The sequence below is a fragment of the Pseudochaenichthys georgianus genome, chromosome 13 (assembly GCF_902827115.2).
Source record: "Pseudochaenichthys georgianus chromosome 13, fPseGeo1.2, whole genome shotgun sequence".
NCBI classification, from domain to species: Eukaryota; Metazoa; Chordata; class Actinopteri; order Perciformes; family Channichthyidae; genus Pseudochaenichthys; species Pseudochaenichthys georgianus.
The window spans coordinates 39,123,336-39,148,682 of record NC_047515.1 but is presented as its reverse complement, the minus strand read 5'-3'; the positions used below and the strand labels follow the sequence as shown (position 1 = coordinate 39,148,682).

The 25,347-nt window shown below is 44.5% G+C and overlaps 1 protein-coding gene across 7 annotated transcripts in view; it reads right to left on the bottom strand.

Moving 5' to 3' along the window:
- mecom (MDS1 and EVI1 complex locus) overlaps nt 1–25,347 on the bottom strand; it is a 182,073-nt gene that overhangs the window by 104,903 nt on the left and 51,823 nt on the right. For all 7 annotated transcript variants that reach the window (XM_034098106.2, XM_034098109.2, XM_034098110.2 and 4 more), the window contains exon 2: nt 18,593–18,939. In XM_034098106.2, the coding sequence (XP_033953997.1) occupies nt 18,593–18,939 (347 nt within the window). The remainder of the gene's footprint in view (nt 1–18,592; nt 18,940–25,347) is intronic.

Genomic DNA, 25,347 nt, shown 5'->3' with positions numbered 1-25,347 from the left:
AAGAAGTGCTTAGACACTTTACTCAAGTAAAAGTACCCATGCACTAATGTCAGAATACTACATAACAAGTACAAGTCCTGTATTTAAGACCTCACTTAAAGGTGGGGTATATAATTTATTTCAGAAACACTTTTAGTTATATTCCATGGAATGCTCTTAACATCCCGATAGCAATGAATATATTAAATGCTTTGACAATAAATGCATAAAACAATGTCATCTGTGGAAGCCATGGCGCTGTAAAAAGCACGACCAATCATCTGAGCCGGCCCGGCTAAAGTAACTGGACGGCCTACCTGCCTGTCAGCCTTCCATCTGGGCACAAACTTATCTCGTGCCCTCATTGGTCATGTGCGGGTTGTGTGTGTTGGAGGAGGGGCTCTATAAGGAAGTCTGAAGGAAGGGGCAGATTTTTTCCAAAATGACCTACCCCACCTTTAAGTAAAATAAGTAACAGCTAAATGTACTGAAAGTATCAAAAGTACGCGTTCTACAAAGTGAGTGTTAATAAGGTTTGCACCAATTTGCATTTCACAGTTGTAGACAAACAAAAATCTAGTACACACATTATTGTTGTTGACGACTTTTGAAAATTGTTATGCATTGGATATTTAAGTTAACATGTTTTTAATGGAAATCTGACAAGTAACTAAAGCTGTAAGATAAATGTAGTGAAGTAAAATAGAATATTGACCTTTGAGATGTAGCGGAGTAGAAGTATGAAGTAGCATAATTGGATATACTTAAGTAAAGTCCAAGTAGCTGTAAATTGTTCTTGAGAAAAATTATTTCCACCACTGATTTTGAGTCGTCATTTTTTAAAGGGGCCACATTAAGCTTTTTGGGATTTCCCTTCCCTGTCGTGTGATCCCAACATCCCAAAGTTTCTCACCCACACACCCCCCCCTGTCTCAAACACCTCCAGTTGACTCCTTAATTTACTTCCATAACATGGTGACATCACTACGTAACACTCGTGCTTCTATTGGCTAGCGCTCCAACTCATTGTATGTGATGGGCTAAGAGGCGGGACATACAAATATGCAACGTGAAAACAAGCACAATATGGCCGCTTGAACTGAAGTCAATCGGGTAAGTTACTTCTCCTGTCCAATTCAACTCAAAAGGAAGATATCAAGCTAAAAAATGATGAGCGATCTGTATCTAGTCCCATGACGCAGTGTTGAACTTTATGACGACACACACACAAATCACCGCTTCTCATCGCTCATCCAAGAGTAAACACACGACGCAAGTGTTTTCTGAGCAGAACGAGTCCTTGCGGAGTTCAGCAGACTTTTCCTCTGCCACTTTCTCATTAGCAGCATGAAAGAAGCCTGCCGGAAACTCCTCTGGTGCACGGACACAGCTGTGCGCTTTCCAGTTTAAGTAAAAGTTTTGCTCAATAACAATTCATAGAAAAGCGAGCAGATTAATTACTGAATTTGATCTCGCTGGAGAAACTCTGTGAGAATGTGAAGTGAGCGGAGATAAGGCGGACATCAAACAGCCACATGTGCTTGCTGAAAAGCTGGGACTTGTTATCAGGGCCGGGCAGGACTTTGGGCTCCACACATCTTGTTGCTGTGCAGCCTTTCTAGTTGTGAGTGTGCTGAGGAGATGGGGGGGGGGGGTTGGTTAATGGCAATAATGGTGTGTGTGTATGATGGGACTTGAACCCCCCCCCCCCCCCCTCTCCGCACAGACAGAGGCCGGTGTCTGGACGGGTGCCAGAAGTTTTTAACTAATATTCACAATAATGTTCCTGCTCTGAGGGGCCTGCGACAGAAAACACTGTGGAGCGCTGCCAAGCTTTTACTCCCTCCTGTTCTCCTCACTGCCCCCCCCCCACATCTCCCTCAGCTCAGGGAGTCTCTCCTTCTGTACTTCCACCCTATCTCAATCTCTCTCTCCTTTTGTGAGCTTAAGGCAGAGAGAAGAAGTGTTGATGTTCTGTGTGTGATTGTTTGCTGCGTCCTAACACCGTATTATAAAGTCATTTTGTGGTCAGTTGCAAGCGTAAATAGTAAGGCTACCATTACACACATACATGAGGGGCCGTACAGGCCGTAATGCATACTGGTCCTCTCACGCACATGTATTCTCCTTTTACATACATACATTTTCACTCTCACACACATACAGTATATTCTCCTTTTACATACATACATACATACATACATACATACATACATACATACATACATACATACATACATACATACATACATACATACTTACATACATACATACATACATACATACTTACACACACACACACACACACACACACACACACACACACACACACACACACACACACACACACACACACACACACACACACACACACACACACACACACACACACACACACACACACACACACACACACACACACACACACACACACACACACACACACAAATACATACATACTGCTCTCATATTATCATATTTCAATGCACACATTCATATATTGTCACACATTCATGCATTTTGTTCTCATATTCATATATTTGAATGCTCATATTTATACATTTTGCTCTCATGCACATTCATTCAATGTTTACATTTAATATTATAAATAATATATGCATGTCTGAAGACAATGTATGTATGCAAGAGAAGAATGTATGTATGTACTGTATGAAGACAATGTATGTATGTGTGAGAGAAAGTATAGTGGAAACGGAAGGAGTATGGTTGAAACGGAAGGCAGGTCATTATCGCGCTGTGATTGGCTCAGAAGGTCGAGCGGGGCGGGCTCATGTTCAGAACTTCGGATTCAAATCAACACGATGGAGGGAGATGAATCCGTGTGTCTACGGACCATTTGTTTTTCTTTATTCAAAAAGTAAACGGAAAAACGTCTGAGAGGCGTTTTTGCCCTTTTGCTTTTTACCTTACTAAATGGTCTAATGGTCATTGGAGCGAGGGGGGGGGGGGGGGGGGGGGGGGGGGGGGGCACGAAACTCGCGGAAGTGATTTCAAAACAAAAAGCACTCGTTTGCTTGGAGCATACCATACAGTACACCTCATAGAATACATTACATTTCATTTAGCTTAAGCTTTATCCACAGTCTCTTAAAATAGGCACAAAAAAACCTGGCATATACCTCAGAACAACAACAACAACAACAACAACAACAACAACAACGTAAAGGCCCTATTGTGCTGTTCAACATCAATACAGAATATGCCAATCAGTGCAGGTTATAACTACATGTTTACGGTTAATCTGACAACTCTTCCTGTTAGCAAGTACTTATTCTTCTTTAAACTGATTGAGCAGTTTGTGCAGAGGATAATGCATCAACTTGAGCCGTCTTCATTCTCAACGACATCAACATGCTGTCAACAGACAATAGCTGTGTTAGTAATGAAGTCACCTCAGAGCTCTTTTTCAAGATGTCTTCCTGTTATTTCTCTCCCTCTACAGTATGTATAACATCCAGTCAAATCCCAAGGCGCACCTTAGCCAGTGTCCTCATCTCACAGTTCCTAAATCCTCATCCAACACAACTCAGGTTCATGTACTGACGTGACCCGACGGGTGATCCCTGAATGGTAATTCTGCCTCAGACCCTTATTGAATAAGGCCGTTGGCTCACTTCACAGCACCCCAGTGGAGAACCGGTGGTTTATTGCACTCTATATAGATGTGGAGGCTGGTGAATGTGGAGCAGGGAGACAGAGACGTACTGTATCTCCTCTGAGCCATCTCCTCTAACTACTCTGTATGGACCGTAATCACACCAAGGGCATTTATCTTGGCATTGTGTGTTGTATGTCTGCATGTGTACTGAGTGTGTATGTTGCTCTGTGCATGTCCACCCCTCCCTGAACCACCCTGCTGATTGTTCCATTGATGACAGAATGCATCACACCCCCCGCAACCCCAAAAAACTGATGATGCTGTCGCCCCGAAATCCCTTTTGTAGCCTTACCGTCGGGAATCACCATAAATAACAATGACATCACCCCTTTCTTATCTATGGGACGTCCCGTGCTGATCGATAGTAAGGCTCCTGCAGTGTAAATAGCTTCTAATGCCCCATCTTCCCCTTCAAATAGGTCTACATTATTTATGATGGCTGTTAGGTTACCAGTCCAGGACACAATTTATTTCGCCCCACCCCTGCTCCTATTATACCTCTGCTTCTGATGGGGGGGGGGGAAGCATTCATCGCACAAAGAAAAAAATAATGCATCAGAAAGCAGCCACAAACACACCTTAAAGTCCTGGAGTGGTCCAAGAGGCTCATCACTGGGAAAGAGGAGGGAGGGGGGGAGGTGAAAGTGGACCTGCCTGGTCCCACCCTGTGGTAACGACGGGACATCCGTTACTCAGATGACAGTGAGAGTGGCAGGCCTATTTGCGCGGCCGCTGGCGCGCTGTGACGGATTGGACAGACAGAGCGGTTGGAGGCTGCGTGGAAATGACAGGCTGCATTTCCATTCGGGTGAAAAATCTGGCTAACGTGGCTAACGTGGCCGGGTGGGTGAGGAGGAGGAAAGGGGGACACATGGGGCGTCCAGGGGCCTAGCCTGTCTGCAGTTTCCTTGTTGGTTGGTCAGTCGACTTTCCACTCTGCCTCTTCCTGCACGAGACATCTGATACTTGTGTTTAAAGTCATTTCAATTAGGGTACTTTGTGGCGGCAACAGTACCTTTAATTCAAAAGCTCAATATGTACAAAACTAATATTTTTTTAATAGTCTATAAAATAGCATTTGAAGGCCTTGTAGATCTACACGCACGTAGGGCAACCAGTGCCTTCATTGAAGTAATAGTGTTACGAGGGGGCATTTCATAGAGTATGAAATGCGATATAAATGGTCCCGGGGTGGATGTAAACCCGGGTCCCCCACATGGGGCCATGCTCCAATTCATAGGCGCCAGCTCTACCAACTGAGCAATATGGCCCCATCTCTATTGCAATTTCCGATGAAATTCTTCACTTATACGTGCAGCCCTGATTTCAAATTTGATGTGCCTATATTTTTGCAGATGAAGAGGATTTAACCAAATATGGCTATAAATAAAATATATAAAATTGAGTATATCAACGCCTTCTCAGACACTAGAATAACACCCCATTTTATATTCATCATTTAACACAAACGTGTATGTCTTAATGCTTGGGGTTTTGGGACTTTTCTTGCTGAAGTGGACCGCTCTCCAGTTCAAGACGAGGGGCAGTATTATTCTCCGAGCAAAACCCGGGGGTTTGTGTGTGAGAACGGCCTGAGGAATGTTCATCCTCACGCCTCATTGGTGTTCTCATTGCTGTGCGCAGATCGAGCAGTGGAGATGGGACACCCTAGATTTACGGGATGTGTCAGAAGCCTCACATCCTCGGGCCCCCTGGGGCCAATCTCATGTCTTGATCTGGCCTGTAAGGAAAACAGCCGTCGCTCACAGGCTGACAGTGAGGTGGAGCCATCCAAACACGCGGGGAGGACGGAGACTGGTGGAAAGAGGAATGTAAAAGGAGGGAGGGTGGGATGGAGTGATGGAGGGAGGCCACCTTTGGCGGGGGCTGCCACAGCTCTGGCAGTCTGATTCTTCACACATCACTACACTGTGATGAAATCGCCAAGAACTGAAGGCTGATGACTTTATCTTCAGGGAACGTCAATGGAAAGTTTCCACGGTGACGTATACAAACAAACGGTGGCTGATCCGATCAACAGGTGCAGCTATTAGCCTTTTAAACGTACTTAACAAGACAGAAAGTGAGTGTGAACTCTCTTTTCCTCTACAGTCTTTCTCAGCATCGCTCATAAACCTCCGAATCCTCCATGAGAGAAGAGGGTTTAGCTGCTCGAAGCCCACAAAGGCCTTTTTGTCCCCTGCAGGAACTGGTAGCTGTTCAGGAAGTGGAGCTCGGTGCCAGCAGGATGATTTATGGCTCTGTGTCCTGGGTGGTGGTTGGACCTGGTCCCACTGTCACTCAGGGCCAGAGAGGAGTCCTGCGTGGCCCAATCAGAGGCTGCCCACAACTCTAAAGACATTACAATGGCTGTCATAAAGAAGTGGCTTGGAGGGAAAGGAAGCTGCCAATAAAAAGAGAAAGAGAAACATTGGAGAAGAGAGTACGGATGACACAAACTCTGCTCATGGAGACTCTGGCCTGCTCTGTCTTGGCAACCTCTCCTCTCCTCATTGGCTGAAGACATGGCATAATTCGGTCGAGAAATACATGTTGCTATTTCTTCCTCATCCGTGCAACAGGACGCTAACTCGATAGGACTTCACAGGGCTTGCCAAGACTGGAGACAACAATTAGTTTGTTGGATATGTCAGAAATGGCCGCTGAGTTGTGCAGGGAGAAATCCTTTGTGACGGATCGGTGCTGACAGGAGGGAGCGAGGAGGGAGGGAGGAGGGAGCGAGGAGGGAGCGAGGAGGGAGTGACGGACTCCCAGAGGGCCCCGAGCAGCAGAGGAGCCTTTGGGCCGCATTAACCTTCATCTGTGAGCACCGGCGAACAAAGTTCCCTCACAGACTACCTGCTGTAGCCTGGAAAATCCTATTACAAGCTGCGGGGGGACACTTGGGAACCCCTCCGCCGGGAAATCTGTCTCCCTCGGCACGTACCAGAGACAGGACATCCAGTTCCCTCTCCACCTCCTCGCCTCTCTTTCATTCACTCTGACTGATTTAGTCTTTCTCTCTTGTACTCTTCTCTACACTTTATCTGTCTTTGTCTCTCCTCTGCCTCATCTATCACTCTTGTTTTCACCCTGTATAGTTGTCTACTTTTGCTTATCCTATCTTCTCGCAGAATACCCACTCGGTCGCTATACATAAGCTTGTTTTCCAGTTCCTTTTTCATCCCTTCTCCCAAGAGGAGAAACACTATCTATTCCCCACCATCTTCGCATGAGTGAGCCGCATTTATCTGTGGATTTAAGGCTGACCGCCGTGTGTAGAGCTCAATCCCTTGCCCCCATGCTGGAGTTCATAATGCAAAACACATGAGCGTACAGTATGCTGCACGTCTAATCCAATATATCCCATAAGCTTTCCCTTTTTATTGCTCAATTTACAACTTCAAACAATGAACAATGCCGGGTATGAAAAAGATACCCTGCAAAAGCTGCCGTAGTGCAGTTAGAATAACATTCCTGAAGTTACCGTGAGTGTAAACAAGAAATGTATCACCGCGTAAAACAAATGGAGTCTGATTTGCAGCATATGTAGTCCAAAGCACGGCATTGTGAGTTCGCTATAGAGAGAAATTCAGTTATGTTTTTACTTATACCATCAATTCTCCTAAAATGTTTCAAATGTATACGAGCAGGTGCAGTTTATTCTTCGCTTCTTTCAAAAGACAGTATTTGCCACATAGTTCTCATTATGTAAAAGGAAGGCTTGTTTATTCTGAGTATAATTAAACATTGCCTATTGTAATCATGCACAAATTGATGGACTGTATCATTATTAAGCAACCACAAAGCAATTACAAAACAATTATTGACCAGGATGTGATTGTAGGCTATTACCATGGTAATTAACCCCATTAAAAACCTAAGCCACGCTCATTTAAAATGTGACCTTGAAATACTCTACAAACTATTCACAATTCACCGTGACTTAATTGGTGCAACAGAAGGACTATAATGGATGTGAAGGTGTGTGGGCAGTGTTGACCTCAATGGGGAAATACATATTCAAGTCTCGGCTTGTAGTCATATCTCAGGGCAAAAATAACTCATTGTAAAATTGCCAGCCTTTAAAAATATCAACTAACCCTAATCCTTAAATAACACTATTTCACAGTTCAGCAGTATTGCCAACAAAACATACTTAAAGTATTCACACTTCACACATAAGGCGCTTTCACACCGCAGTACTTCCCACAAAGGTTAATCAGAACTTAGTTCATGATAACTCTTTAGTTCTCATGAATTTAGTACAGATCGCGTTCACACCGGAATAATTCCCTGGGGGAGGATTAGGCAAATGAAGCCTCTGACGTCACTTCTTCTTCTTCTGCTTTGGGTTTACTGGCAGGCCGCAAACAACTTCACAGCGTATACTGCCACCCGAAGTCCCCGGCCGGAAGTCCCCGAGTTGAGGATTGGCTTCAGTAGAAGCTGCTGGGAGTCCCAGCAGCTTCTACTGAAGCCTTCCGAGTAAATCGCCAGAACGCCGACACCTCCTCATCGCCACCGCTCCCATGTTTTATTTTGTGTTGGCATAAGTTAGTGTCTCTGCGTTTCTGCGCTGGGCTAATGCTAATGCTAATGATGCTAATGCGAGGATAATAAAATGGCGGCTTCACAAAACTTTTTGGGAGTTTTACGGGGCGTGGTTTGCAATCCGCCCAGCCAATCAGACATAGGAACCTTTTTCTCCCACGAAAGTACCTGTCTAGCAGGGACGGAAAGGGCTTAAAAAGGTTCTGATGAACACATTTTAGTTCTGGCTCTTTTTGGTGGGAACGTGACATTTCAGAACTATATCGGAACTAAAGTGGGAAAAGTACTGCGGTGTGAACGCGCCTATAGTTTTCATTATGCTGAATAGTACCATTCATTATGATACATATATTTGGGTTTTTATCGGCAAAAATAAACAAAACGGGTGGGTTTTCAGTTATGAAGACTTACGGCCCGTCCACACAGCGGCGTGCGCTGACGCTTGCCGGCGGGCTTGTCTGAAACTCGACCAACAACCAATCACATGAATCTCCCGCCCCCGACACACAAGCAGCGGTTTGATTGGCTAGAGCTTGTACTGGCATATGATTCGATTGGCTGACGCTTCTGCCGAGGCGTCAAAAGTTGAACATTGCTCAACTTTTGCAGCGAGCCACGCCAGCTACGCTCCACGTCGCTTCCCACGATGCATTTCGGCTAAAAGTGACGCTTCCCCATTCAAAGTGAATGGGGAAGCGTCAACGCACGCCGCTGTGTGGACGGGCCGTTAACCTTCAATATATTTTGATGCTAATACTTTTGTATTTCTGTATGATTTTGAATGCAGGACTTTTATTTGTAACATAGTAATTCTACACTGTAGTTTTTTCTACCTGTGCCACGGTGTTTTTTCCATCAACCAGTGTAGACGTGAGATACTTATCTATCGTATTATTTAATAAGCAGTGTCAGGAAGCAGGATGCCATCACACTCCCTGAGCAACCTGATGTGATCTTCCCTTCTGTCAATCATCCCCTCCTTAAGCAATTTGTGGCTCCTTGCTCTCACTTTCAGGCCACATCTGAGGGGAACAGACAGGGCCAGCTCACAAATATTGACTTTCCAATAACATAAGAGTGCAGAGCAGCCTATCATATGGCTCGAATTAAAGCATTATGACATAATAGAGCGAAGTCGGGGTTAAGACCTCATTACTGCCACCCGGGGCCTCTGTTTTCTCTCTCTCCAAACCTGGCAGCTCTCAGTTCTGGTTTTGGACCTGCTCCACTCTAATTGGAGCGGCAATATGGAGTAATTGGACGAGGGGCACGGTGTTACTGCGCTGAATGTGGCCCCGGCCTGCGTTTTTAGCGCTTAACCAATAAGCTCTCAAACCAGACCTCAGCGTCCCATTACCCTTTGAACCGCGGCGCAGACAGGGGAGAGATTTAAACATGTGAGCGAACATGCACAGGGCAGCACACTCCGTACGGGATACATGGATACATAAGCGTATGGAGATTGTAGGTTATAATAGCCGTGAGAGAGAGGGAGAGTCTACGTGGACGGAGGGTTTGACCACAGACACAGAAAGGGATTTGGTAGAGAAGTATTAGCTCTGTATTATTTGCGTTAACCGGCTCTTAGATTTACTGCCTGGGTAATGCGATCTGACGGCTAGTTCAGTAACTCGGGGCAGGAAAGCCAGGACAGGGTTGCTGTTCCCTCGCCGTTCCCCCCGGACTGGACCAATAAAAAGCCTGCGAGCTCTGCCCCTGAGTCGCTGTCTCTGCCTCTCGCTAACCCTCCCCATTGGGAGGACATTTGGAAACAATCAGCAGTGTGTTTTAAGGGAAGGCCCTTCCCCTATCAATCCCCCTAGATAAGGTATCTATGAGCCTGGCTCCGTGGCCCCGCACAAGGAATTCATCACCTCTGTTTCCTGTATGCCGTTTAGGGGTCCCCTCATTTTCACTTCTATCTGTGCAGAGTGCAGGGGGCATATTTTGTGAGTGTGTGTGTGTGTGTGTGTGTGTGTGTGTGTGTGTGTGTGTGTGTGTGTGTGTGTGTGTGTGTGTGTGTGTGGTGTGTGTGTGTGTGTGTGTGTGTGTGTGTGTGTTAAACTATAGGAGTTTATGTATTGGTACACATTCCAATGCTGATTTGTGTGTGTGTGTGTGTGTGTGTGTGTGTGTGTGTGTGTTAAACTATAGGAGTTTATGTATTGGTGTAGGTACACATATACATTCCAATGCTGATTTGTGTGTGTGTGTGTGTGTGTGTGTGTGTGTGTGTGTGTGTGTGTTTGTGTGTGTGTGTGTGTGTGTGTGTGTGTGTGTGTGTGTGTGTGTGTGTGTGTGTGTGTGTGAGAATAACGGCACTTATTTTCTTTTTATTCTGCAGACAGCTGACAAGGTGTGTTTGATTTGCGTACTCCTAGCCTAGGTGGAGTCAGTAGCTCTTGCATTTTCCCCTTACTCCTTTCCTTACCTTCAGAGTTGTACATGAATTGGAGGGTGTTTCCAGATGTTGATAAGTAGTCAGATCCTTTACTTAAATAAAAGTAGAAATACTATGGACTTAAAACTCTCCATTACAAGATAAATTAATTACGAAAAGTACAAAGTTATTAGCATTGAAATGCAATCAAAGTACTTGAATTAAATGAGTACAAGTACTCATTCTGCACAGTGGCCCATGTCAGTGACAAATCAGCCTTAAAGTTAAAAAGTATGCAGACTCTTTTAACATATTTATAAAGAATATGTTATCATCCTGTTGTTATCACTTGTAGTATTTTTGATCTTTATCAATGTGAAGCTAATTGTAGAACCTTTGTGAACAGGACTGCAGCACAGAGTAGAACCAGCATAACTTGGAGACACTGGTACGTTTGTCTAGGTAATACTTAAGTTTGGTGCTTGAGTATAAGTATGTAATTACTTCCACTTCTGGTTGATCACATTCTTACTCAACGGTTTACTCAGAACAGTCCAACCTTAACAAAACAGCTGCAGGTCTCTGTGGTAGCAACATACACATCTAAACAACACGCAACCATTTCTTCTATCGCATGTCCCTTCGCTTCCTTCTGTAGAGACGTCTCTGAATTGATGCTTTTTCCAGTGACTTTGAGGCTTCCTCGTTACGTCAATAGTGTACATCCTTCCAGAGTCCTATAACCGCCGAGTAGACGATGTTAACGTGTGTTACGAGGAAGTGGCTTTTATATCCCGCCGATGAGTCAATGCACCTGCGCATAGACCCCATTATATCTGTGGCCGTCTAGACGTTTGTCATTGTGTTATTGAGTTTGCCCTGCATGTGTTTCCAATCAAATCAAGCCTCTGTTTCTCTCAGCTCGGACTATATTACGTGTGCTTTGACTCCTGCCGGGAGCTATCAGCTAGTCTGATTTTTTTCCTGCACCCTGACAGGTTGGTATAATGGGGGGGGGGGAGAAACATGCCCCCCCCCCTCTGAGCTTTTCAAACAGGTGAACTCCTCCTTCCGCATCCCACCTTCTTCAGTCAAATAAGTCGTTCCATTCACTTCGGATCTAATAAGGCGCGTGACCTTTGCCCCGCTCGGACGGACCCCCGACGAGAGCCTCCTTCACCTGGTATTGTGCTGCCGGCTACACCTTCCAACTCACAGCCCCCCCCCCCCCAACCCCCCTACTCACGCCCCGCCTTTGTCCTCCTGCAATTCACTCTGACTTTGTTCAGTTAGTTAACCTAGCTTCCCCTCCCTGCTGGGAACTCAGACAGAGGAGGGAGGAGGAGGAGGTGGTGTAGAAGAGAGGGGGGGGGGGGGGGGGTCAGTGCTAAGGAATGAGGGGGAAATCAGAAGTATTTTTTTTTTGAGAAAGAGGAGCAGCCTACGGACAAAGTGGAGGATTTGACTAACCCTGCACTCACACTGGGGCTGAACCATTAATCAAAATGTAATTGCGATATGTGTTCAATATTCATATAGCAGGAGGCACAATATTTATTACAGGAATACTGATATGTTAAAACAATGACACCTTTTTATTTTTAACATATATCTTCCAATGATAAGGATAACAATTATCAATCCCCCCATTATCCGTCAAAGTAATGTGTGTTTTCTTTGTACAGCTCTAAATCCCATGATATCTCACAATGTCGTGCTTCTCGAACATGAGATTAGAACGTCAGTAAACCCCCCCCCATCCAACACACACACACACACACACACACACACACACACACACACACACACACACACACACACACACACACACACACACACACACACACACACACACACACACACACACACACACACACACACACACACACACACACACACACACACACACACACACACACACGCTATTTACCAGCACCAACAAACAACAGATTAACCCAAAGAAAGGGATTACCAATCAACTGAGCGGCATGGGAGACAGACCCCCAGCTTGTTTTGTCTTTAAGGATTTCTGAATGGACATCACTCCGGTCCAGGACAATCAAGCTCCGGTTACACTGAATGGGGGGCTCATCTCCCTCGCAGACACCAAGGGAGACAAAAGCAGACACAGACACGCTGCTGGAGATCCTCTGCCTCACCGTGTGAAGGAAGTTAGAGGCCAGGGGTGTGGAGGTAGCTCAGCAGGTTAATGCCCATGATTTACTCCGCGGGATTGGAGCCAATTTAATTTAAACAATCCCAAACAAATACATGAACAATGTCAAATAACTAACGTCTTGATCGTGTGAGTTGTTGATGTGGACTAGATTATTTTAGACATTGATGATATGTTGATCGTAGTAAATGAAAACAGGAAAGGTGGCCATTTGAAGCATTTTATACGACTTGATTTCAAGACAAGAATTATGATACTTCGGGGAGAGAGACTCGCTCCTCGGGAAACGTTAGGGTGTAAGCCTTTGGAGACCGAGAAACACCGATAACACCGTACAGGGAAACCACAAGAAGCATAATAGGGCCTCTTTAAATGTCAAATCCAACTGTCAAACAATATTTGCCAATCACAAGGTTAAGAAAAGAACATCATTATTGCCAATAAACACGTATGAAGTAGACATGTAGGATTAAATTAAGAGTTGCCCATTCTCCCTCTCTGAACGCAACCGAACGATTCATACCGTAGTGAATTTGGTCATACACAACGCAAGCATCCTCGTTTCTAGTTGGACTGACTTGGAAATCTCAATGTTTTCTAAACTTCAGGACGATGACGAAGCAGCCCTACACATTTTATTATACCCTTTGACTAATACAGCCAGGTGACCACGACTTCATCCTACACCCGGAGACCTCTTAGTCCAAGTTCATTGTATACACTAAGCCCTAGTCGTAGCTCAAATCCATCCAAACCCCTCAGGCCATATTTGTCCAAGCCCCTTCCCCCGAACGGTTATCTTCCTCAGGTCTACGTGACCGAACCATAAGTCTAACACATATATTATATTTACGATTACAGACGGTTTAATTAAAGGATATGGGTTTCCTCTGCAGCACAACTTAACCGTCTCTTGTCCAGAACATTGTGTCTACATGGAGACTAATTTCCCTCCTGGCACTATCCGGTCTAACACAACAGGTTTTAATGGGCTTTATTGTCTTCTTTACAATCCATCAATGAGACCCAAGTGTGTGCTGTGAACGCCTGCTTCATAATTACACTCAGTGTCTCTGCAGCCAGTCAGTGCTCTTCTCATGAGAGAAAACAGGTCCCTCAATGATGTCAGAGCGGCGGCCGTTGTGTTCATGCTGCACAAAGCATTGACAACCGCCATTCACATCGCCTTCACAGACGCAGGACTTTTCCACTTTGAAAAAACACGTGCGTGTGCGTGTGAAAATGTGAAGATGTGTGTCCATTGAGAGGTGCGTGAGTGACAGAGAGGTTCATCCCCAGCGCTCCTGTGGGCAGGGCCATCTCCGCTGACAGTGGACGGGATGTGGCAGGGGCCCGGGGATTAAGGGGCTTTTTAGGAGGAGGCCAAGAGTGGCTCTTTCTCCCAGTGACAGAGAGAGGTGACGGGCCGTCAGGGCGCGGGGGGACAGGCGGACAGCCAGCCAGAGACATCTGCATTCATTCAGGACAGCGGCTTATCCGCGCACAGAAAACACGCCCCTCTCGAAACGCCCTCCGTCCACGCTCTCACACTCTGTCGTATACCCAAGAGTGTATGTGGACACGCATGCGACACACAAAACCCTGATTCCTGGATCGACCTTTCCTAGAGTTCACACGTCTGTACATATTAAAGGCAAAAAAAACAGTTATACAAACTACAGTTGGACGAAAACGATTTTCTTGTCGTTTCTGCCGTTTTGTAAATGGCAAAATAAATACATGACATGAAATGTAGCAACACTTCAATACACACTACATGCCTTCAGGAGCAAAGGTACATATTAAGTATCTTGCCCGAGGATACTTGGACATGTTGTCTGCAGGGAATTGGGATTGAACCACTGACCCTCCGATCAGTAGATGCTGATTCGCCCCCTGATTCAAATTCTCCATATCATCTGCTAGCATTGTAACCCTAGGCTCTATAAATTAACCACAAACTGTATATTTGACTCTTAAATTAAAAGTTTCCGATGCACTTCCTTGTAAGGTAATAACATTTTCTTTTAGGTTTCCATTAGAAATGCAGCGTTTCCAGCTGACAGCGGTTTAAATGATGGGTCTCCTGGCAGCTGCCTCTCCTCCTCCCATCCTCTCATGAGGTTCAGGAGACAGGCCCTGCCCAGCCACCTAATCCTCTACTCCCATTCACCACCACTGCTAATCTCCTTCCCCACCTCCCCACCACCTCCAACACTATTGCTACCACCTCCACCTCCGCCTCTCACTCAAGGAGGTGCACAAAGGCTCCTAAAGCACCCCTGTCCCGCCCCACTCATCACCCCACCTCCTTCTCGCACCCCTAGCCTGCTCCGCCCATCGCTCCTACAGCAGGAGGCACCCGGTTTTTCTAAGCCCAGGACCCATAATCCCGTGGGGCTGCGAGTTTGAGGCTCATTGAGTGCTGGATAACTCTCTCCCCGGATTCTAACGCTCTGTCTTATTGTTGCCGCCGCTGAGAAGAGGACGGACACAAATGGAGTTTGAATTTCAATGTGCCTAACGACTCAGGGAGAGACAGCAGAATATGGACTGGTGGGCATCCAGGCGTTACGAGTGTTTTCAAGGACGCCGTGGAGAAATACATGCAAATAGTGTGTGGCCGAGTGCAGCACACATCATCCCCATTCTGTCACATGAAAGACTCAACGCAATGTTCAACGGTTCATGGATTCTGTGTCTGTTTGCTTTGATTAAGTATAATTATTGATTGAATTCTGGAAAAGATATGGAATATTCAACCTTCTATTATTATAAACGAGTTACAGGAATTTAGTTTAAGTGTTAAACTTTGGTAATAAAACAGGTCTTGTATTTTAAATGTGTTTATATTATGTTGTGTGAGCGTATCTCTCGGTACAGCACTTTGGTCTGAAGGTTTTAAAGTGCTATATAAATAAAGTTGGATTGGATTGGATAAGGATTGTTCTAGAGGGATCATTTACCAGGTTGAAAGGTCACTTCACTCGCCATTTAGATATTCAAAGCCATTTTGATTTGTTCTCCCATTGTTGTTCAATTGTTAATACACATTAAATACAATACATTCATTATCCTTATTGGACGATCCTTTGTTGGCTCCATCAACAAGGCCCATTTAAACAACTTTAAATACCTGCACATTTTATATATTTAAAATGATGTGTATGTATGTAAACATTTTTGACTTAATTCTATAATTGTTATTTGAGTAAATGCTGTTGCTTTAAAAAAAAAGTTTTATTCTCATAATCAGTGAGAACTCTTGCTATGACAACAGCATTTCCAACAGTAATCTAAAGGCTTATCTTATCTTAAAAAATGAAGTTGAGTCTAAGTTAACAATTTAACTTAATGAACTGAATTATGTCAAATGTCAAGTGGCCGGAGAAATTCATCTGTTAAAATGCATCAACTTGATAAAAGTGCTGATATATCTGTCTCAGAAACACACACACACACACAGTGGTCATGTGACTGCTGGCACAGTCAGCACTCTGCATAGTGTAGGTGAGCGGCTGACAGACCCTCGCCGCTGCCTCTCTACCTCTTATTTACCGAAGCTATCTTTCCCATAAGTCACCATCGCTGTATTCATAAAGCATCATGGGCGCCATAACTCTCGCTTCTCCTTTATGAATAAAGCCTCCGAATTTATGGTGATGGCTCTGAAGAACGGTGGCCTCCCTGGTGACAAACTCCCCCCAGTCTGTCACCACTGGCCCGGGCCGCTCAGGGCCCTCCATCAAACGCTCCAGATGGGAGCGCCACTTTAGCGCTCCCCGGTCGGTGACATCACCTCGCCGCGCGCCACGGAATTGATGATGAAAGCAAACATATCTATCTTAACTCACATTTACCAAATCAATTTTATTTTTACGGACCCTCCGCGGGCTTATTGGCATATTGACGGTTTGCAGGTGGGAGGGGAGGGGGCTGCTGGGTGAGGGATGGTAAACGGGTGGGCATGGGAGGGGAAGGGGGAGGGTCAGCAGGGCTTAATGGCGTTTACCATATTTAATGCAGAGGGATGTCATCACTGAATATCCATTCTGAATAATGTGGCATTTCATCATAAATTCTTTACAACTTATTTACTTAATGGAAAGAGTTATGGCTCGCTGTCAGGGTGGTAATTAAACATTGTGATACAGTGCTGCCTCGCCACGATCCCATCTTTCCCCTCAACCCCCCCCATCACCACCACCACCCGCATGCCCTCACACACACACTTTTTTTTTTTTAAATACATATTATTATTCAAGCTCCCCATAAATTACCACCGGATTAAAATTCATGAAACCACTTTTTCCTTTATTTCCTTCCCTGGGAAAAACAGAAGAAGCCAGAGAAGTTGTTCAACCGCCTTTAAATCTCCGAGGGACTTTTTCATCAAGATTCTGTGTTATGAAAATGAGCAACAATTAAGAGTTTCCCTCCACTTCAATTTAAAGAGACATTTATATATTGCCTCTCACCCGGCAGTTGATAATGAGGGAGAAGTCTTAGCTTCTTGGAGAAAAAAAGAAAGCATTTTTCTTTCTGTTTTGTCCAAGCCAAAACCACTGAGTCAGAGCTGATGGGCTATGATGCAACCCAACGAGAATCCAAATCCAAAAGTATTTATATGAGGGGAATGTTCTACCAACATGTGCGCGCCGTTGAAACGGAGTGTAGGGGTTAGGGAGCCTCCAGTAATGCAGCATTGAATCATCTCATATTTAAACCTGTGACTTTTCACTCGATGAACTGCATGGTCAGCGGTTCTTAATGAGCTTGGTTCTGTCCCACAAAAGGGACAAAGGATATGAAGGACCAAATCCTCACATCCAAATTAGAGAGGATCTATTTCTAGAGGCTTAATGAGGCTGATACTCTGCCGGCCCTTCCTCCTACTCTATAAAACCGAGCGAGCATGACACTGACGGAGACCACAGCTAACCTCTGACCTTGTCCTGTGACCCTGACTTCGATTTTGTGTGCCGGCTGACCAATATGTGATTTGCCAATGGCCGCACTGGGTCCCTAACCGGGATGAAAAAGGGATTTATGGCTTTTCATTTTAATTGAGTTAAGAGCACAACCTCGACTTTCAATGGCACTGAGCTAACATTACATCACTGGGCAGCCAACAGTAACAACTTGCCTTGTGGTCACTGGGCTAAATGTGAGCATGACGACATGGGAGGAAATAAAAACGAGGACCGATGTGAATGCTTCAGTGTAAGAATTGAAAAGGGACCCCCCTTGTGTGCTACTACTGTTAAAAAAAACCTTGTAACTTCAATTTTCATTTTAATACTGAAACCAAAGTAAAGCAAACGTCTTTACTGTAGCGGAATATATTGCAAAACAATTGAAAACAAGAAAGCACATTTGCCAATTTGTAATGGGGAGGCGTGTGGCGCAGTGGATTGTGTGTTGGTGTTCGGATTAGGGGTCACAGGCTCAAACCCAGCTGCAGTCAGCATGTCGTTGTGTCCCTGGGCAAGACACTTCACCCCACATTGCTCCTGTGGGGATTGTCCACAGTATTCAGTATGTAAGTCAGTATAATTAGTGCCTCAAACACGTGTTCCAGTATAAGAATAATAATTATAATCTTACCAAGAACAAGATTCGTGTTTGGACATCATTGGGTTCTACCACTCTCGTACTAAGGCCCTTAATATGGCGGACACTGTAAAATGTGTTTTCTCAATTCTTGAAATTATAAATGTTGCTTTGCATTTCTGTCAATCCGCCATGTGTATGAAGGTATCAACTCTGCAAATCAATAACCTTGGATCACACATTAACTCTTCTTCATTGGTTTGGTTCCTACCTCCCAGCCTTGAGTGGGGTCCCGAAGATAAGGCGTGTGCTCTCCTTCGTAGGGTCCGAATCGCTCCCCTTCGTTGATCCTCCTGTGGCTCCAGATGCCCAGACGTCCGCATGGAAGTGCCGACTCTCGCAGTTCAAAGTCCAGGGGCACGGTCAACTCTTCTTGGGGTAAAAAGATACTCGGGTGTTGGAATGACAGAGAGTGCTGGGGTGAAGCCTCGTCATCGGAGAGCAGAGGGGATGCTGGGTCCTCTGCCAGGGCCGAGGGAAGGGCGGGGTCGCCGTCAGAGCCGCACACATCGTCCAAGATGTCGGATGGGTAAAGGGCAAACTCGTCGTCACCATCACCTGAAAGACAAAGAGACTCTACGTGAGGGTAATGCTCAGCAAAAGCTTTGTGATTGATGGATTATCACCAATTATTACACAGCTTGGTTAAATACTTGATTCTGATTGGACAATTTGGACATTCCACTGGTTGTTCATTGTTGCTAACAGACTGTTGCTAAGGAGAACAGTTTACTGCTAATGAGGATCAATGGACTCTGTGCGGTCAAATCAATCCACAGAAAGAAGTCAGGTCAATGTCATACCAGGTGTGGACAACACACATTAGTCTTCTCCATTGTATCTGCCCCTTATATAGACCACCCTCGGAAGCCAGCCTCTTCGACCTAGGACCAGAGATGCGGGCATGGCTACACGACACCGAGTTGGACCTCTAACGGTACACGAAAGAAGAAGAAGTCTTCTCCATCAGAGAGCATCATGGAATACTTTTAGAATAATTGTTGTTATATTTTTGGATAGAGTGAATCTTTGGATTCATGATGGCTTAACTGTCCCCAGTAAAGAAAATAAAAAGACAACGAGAGAAGGTAAGAGGCTAAAAGAAAGTGCTGGACGTCAGAGAAATCAACAGAAGAAGACAGACAGGAAGTAAACACAGTATGGGTTCTGCAGTGTTTAAATACTGGTTAATGGAAGAGAACAGACTTGGACAGTAACGGCCCGTCCACACTACAGCTTCAAAAAAAGCTTGGAGCTGGGCGTGTCTGAAGCTCGACCAACAACCAATCACATGAATCTCCCGCCCCTGACACACAAGCAGCGGTTTGATTGGCTAGAACTTGTACTGGCATATGATTTGATTGGCTGACGCTTCCACCGAAAGCTTCAGAAGCTTCAAAAGTTGAACATTGCTCAACTTTTGCAGCCTGAAACGCCAGGAAAGCTCCGCTCTGCTTCCCACAATGCAGTTCGGCGAAACGTGACGTCACCCCATTCAAAGTGAATGGGCAGACGCGTTGGAAACCGTTTTTGAAGCTGTCGAAGCTGTAGTGTGGACGGGCCGTTACAGAAAACCTTGATGTCATTTTAAGGTACGTTGCTGTACTTCCAGCCATTAGTACGCAGAGGAAAATATCTGTTTAGTTTTTTGTGGAAGCAATATGATCATTTTTAAATTAATATATATTTTTAAAACAATATTGTTAATCAAGTCGTTGTTTTTTTAGGTACGTGGCCACTAAATAACTGGGATAATGTGCAGCGCGGCAGTCTAACACGGACAGCCAACATCTTCAACGTCACTGTCGGTAGCGCTTTTGTATCTCTTACTTAACACTCCACTTTCTAATGTTATTTATATTTCTAACACTGACAAGTTAGTAGTTACCAGAAGACAAGAGGTCCAACAGATGTGAAACAACATGTGCGGGTTTCATGTGACAAAGCCTGTTTTCATTGAGCTCAGTAATAAAGCACAGGAGAGCACGAGGGAGCACACTCGTTCCTAATGTCAATGTTTTTCTGCCTTTTTCTCGTCTCGTCAGTGGGTATGTTCTTGGTCTACTCGGAACTGACACATTTCACTTCATTTCCAAATGTTAAATAAGACATGGCTTTTGGAATAAAAAAAGTAGCCTGCAGCAGCAACTTGATTTTTGTTTGAGCCGATGCCAAGGTGGGCAGGCAGGGTCTGCCCAGCATTGTACGGCTCTGACTGTTTTATATTTCCTTTTCCTGAACTCTTTCTCCACCATACAGTGAAAACAGAGGGAAGCGTACCGGGGTTAATTGTGAATAGAGTGAAACAGGACATAGATGTATGACCCTTGAACCCACACTGGGCTTCTTCAGAACGGCACACGTGGCTGAATGGTGGAAGAGGGATTGAATCATTCATGGTGTTGACACAGCATGCAGGTGGAGCAACGTAGCATTGTTCTGAGGTCTCAAAAAAGCAGAAATCAGAGACAGATACATTTTCGGGCTGGCCAATACATTAACTCTATTTCGATATCTTGAAATTACATTAGATTTAACTTTTATCCAAAGTGACTTGCATACACTTAGGGGAGCAATTGAGGGTTTGGTATCCTGCCCAAGGAAACTTGACCTGGAGATTGAACTTCCAATTGTAAGATTGCCTTTGCATGGAAACGATTAGGGCTTAGCGATATGACGAAAATCAAATATCCCAATATTGTTGCCCAAATACCTTGATATTGATATTGAAACGATATTGTTTGGTTTTCAGACAAAGCAAGAGCTACAAGTGTGATGCAATGATGATGTTTTTTGGTAGGCCGACCTAGATCTTTGGCAAACACACGTTTTTGATATACGTTTTGTTCAGCAGCATAAAGTCCAAATATCAACACCACTTTATGATTTGTGAACCGTAAATGCAATTGGCAGAAGTCAAAAGCTAATGCTTTAAATGAACTTCATCACAGTCACGTGTAGTGCTGCGTACCTGGACTCACATTCAGGTTCAGGTCCGGACTCAAGTCCAGAGGTTCAGGTTCAGGTCCGGACTTATAAGTCCGGACCTTAACCCATGTCTTGTGTCAAGTTGTGTGAGTAACTAAAGTGAACTTATTGTGAGCTAATTATCAATTTAAAATTAACAATAATCAACTCAAATTCAAACTCATCAGGTTTATTGTGCTCCCATCTAACTTGTGTCCACATTTCTCTACAAAGTACAAATGTAGAAAAAACACTTTTTGCCACTTAGTCTACAAATGACTTATGACAGCAACTACAGTGAACTACTACAAAGTTCAAACATTTATTTCATTTACCAAACTAAAGTAACCAAACAGTCCCTGAGCTGACTGAGCCTAAATCCCTAAAACGTTGCTGAAAGGTAGAGTGTAGAGTAGACTATACACATTACACTGTTACACACCTACTATACAGTATAGGCTACACTGTAGTGACTGTACAGTCAGAGTGTACTGTCTGTACATTTTCTACAACTCTACATGTGTACATTATACAGTACATACTACATACATAGTGATGTACATACATACTGTTAGAAATTAAAATCAATGTTGATATGGCGTAATTTTGAATTAAATACACTATTTAATTTAAATCAGTTTTATTCTGAATAAAACGGAAGTTCACACTATTAACTTAACTAATACTTTTATTCTGAAAATTCTTCACTTCCGGTTAGCATTAGCATGTGGCGAAAGGCTACGTTTTCAAACCGTGAATCGAAGGTGAAATGACATGTGATGTTGTACACTGAGCACACTGGGATTAGCACTCATTTATTGACGCTGAATAACGTTTATCAGGGAATGTTTAAATAACAACAGACACCAGAATATACGTAAGTGCTAGTTTTTTTGCGAGTCCAAGTACCGGTTCCCGACGTTCCGGTTTTAACCGGACTTGAACCGAAACTTTTTACAAGTCCAGTACCGGTTCGGCTTGCCGGTACGCAGCACTAGTCACGTGACTTCACGACGCCACCGCTACGCTAAAGGCGGCTAATGTTCAACGTGATCATTTGTAAAAAGGCTCATTTTTGATAGCAACCACCGTTAAGACACAACATTCAAGAGTGGGGTATTTACTGACATACGTTATCGTTAAAACAAAACTGACAAAAACGTGTAAGCTTGTATCAACCACAGATTTGATTTCAGGCTTCTACTAAAACACAAGTTCAGAAACCTTTGATTTCGAGACGACTGAACCAGAATGCTAACTCAATTCCGGGTTAAGGACTGCTCCTGCACCACTCTACGAAGAAGCCATTGTGGAAGATAGCCAGCCAGGTGTCACACAGAAAGACAGAGAGACACTCGAAGCCGGAAATGATTCACAGGACGCTGCCGCCCCCCCGGCGTGCGTCTGAGACGGGCAGCACCTATCGGGGCTGACAGGCCGCGGGGAGAGGGGGGGGCTCCGCTAATGAGGCTCCACAACCCATCCCTGCGCTGAGGAACATTCCTGAAGGGCTGCCTGTGTGACACTGTACCGCTGCGCTGTCAGCCATTGAACCTTTGATCCACACAGATACACACACACACTTCTTGTTCACTGGCCATGAAGTAACCGTGCTTCTGATTGACTGAACGGGTCACTGTGATTGGCCACAGGTGGTCATAAACTAACCTGAGAGATTAACTCAAGACCTGGACAAAGTCACTGAACTTCTTCATGTGGTTTCGCTTTTAAACTGCCAGATCCTTTGTTAGAATACTTGAGGCACAATATAAGCCAAGTGCATTGCGTATAAATATCTTTAAATGATGTGCAAGGCAAACAAAAAAACATGTCTGACAGGAGCTGTTTCCCTCTAACAGTTAAGAATCATGATTCCTGTCACGATGTGAGTGGGGGAAAATAAAATCTATGCATGAACATATTGTGCTGAATCAGCTGTCTGTTAAGGATATTTGGCTGCGTTCTCTGTGTAATGCAGTATGTTCGTGTATTTGTCAAACCAGATCTACAGCTCAAGTACTTCTCATAGTCATTCCCTGCGGCAATACCTGATCACAGTCTCTGTGTAACTATTGTGTTTGACACCCGCACTGTGTGGGCCCGGTGTTTGAGAGGGAAGTCTTTGAAAGACTCTGCTGAGCCGGGGTTGGGTATGAAACCCAATGTGGCTCTGGGAGTCAACGTAATGATTTTCAGCGCAGAGTAACGCGGTTAAAGTCCTGAATGTGAAGCTTGCCATATGTGAGAGGGACAAGAGCTTTTAAAGGTAACTGTATCCCTCCATTGCTGTTTCTCCTCTGACATTTCCCCCCCTCACACCGAGTTTATATTTGATTCAGACCAGAAATTCCCCCAGTCCAGCGGACTCAACGAGAGCATTTCAGCTCATAAACATATATGTTTCAGTAAGGTAAACGTTGGCTGAAAGTATATGCTATGTTCAGAGTTTTAAAAATGGTGGTTTCATGTGCGGATGATTGATAAGTCGAACGCTGAAGCTGCGTGTGGGGTTGCGGGGACACCGAGCACAGAAGATCGGATTGGTGTGTGTGCGTGTGTGCGTGTGTGTGTGTGTGTGTGTGTGTGTGTGTGTGTGTGTGTGTGTGTGTGTGTGTGTGTGTGTGTGTGTGTTTGTATGTGAGAATAATGTAGGCATTTCTGAGTGCCTACTTTAAGCAAATAGTCCTGTTTGTTTGTTCAGTAATGGACATTACTTCATCATTGCAAGCTGACGCCCTTCATCAAAGAGGGAGCGCTACAGTAATCGTGGGTAGAGGAGGGGAACTCCAGCTGGGAGAAGCACCATGACTTGAAGTGATAGTACAAGAAAACAAGTGTAAAAATAGAAGCAGGACTTTGATGATGATTAATCTGAAATATCTTAATTCAAATGAGGAAACAATATTGCTTTAAAATCATCCCCGCACTACGCAAAAACAGACACGAGTGTGTATTCAAATGCTCGTATTTGACGCCAAATTCATTAATTCTTATTAAAGAGGACACACATTTGTTCCCGAGCCTGCTATCTGCATGGGTGGAATGATTTTCACCTCTGCCACGAGGTGTTGGGCGAACTCATACATCACACGATTACCCCGAGCAGCGAGCAGGACCGCCATCATCAGGGAGTGAATTAAAGATGATAGAAGGAGCTATTAATCACTGTGACAAAGCCCCTAATGGAGGTGTGACCCAGCCACTGCCAACGGGACGCCAAGGGGACGCACCCACGGGACAAATGGATACATATGTTTACAGAGAGGAATAACCTACCTGTGGACATGTCAAACCCCCCTCTCTCTTTTTTTTCTGCACCGCCATCCTTCTTTGATGTATTTTTCTAACAATAGCATATATTTAGCTCCATTTACCTATTTTTCAAGCCAACAGCTACAGCTACATGTACAACACCTCACCTCTGGAAATCTGAGAACTCACAGCTCAAATCTGTACATGGTGTACCTTTGGGCTACCTGTACATGTGTAGATTTAATTGACGTAGTGTCTTCTATTTTAGTATTCTCTGTGCTGCTATGATGACTGTTTTTGTTACTGTTTTAATCTGCATAGAGAGAAGCCTGAAAATTGTGATGAGTATAATGAAACATAAGATCGTCTGATTGTGAGTCTTTGTTTCTTTAGTTTCTCTTTTCTTAACTGGACATAACTCAGTTTTTTTCAACAACCCAATTTTTTTTTGCTAAAACAAATAAATCTCTGCTCGAGAAACAATAACACTGTTATTTTCTAAAGGTGGGTACATTCTTCATCGACTTAGGCCCAATTCACAAACCACTTCATCTCTAGATATATAAAAGGGGTCTATGGGTTGACTGATGGGGTCTTAGATCATGAAATATGGAAATAAACTCTTCACCTTAGGAGGACCGGCCCTTATCTGCAGACATCATTTGTTGCCTGTGATAACAGACAAATGGGACGGGGGGGGCTTACCCTTGTTCTCCAGGTCAGACATAATCACAAATGATCCCCTCC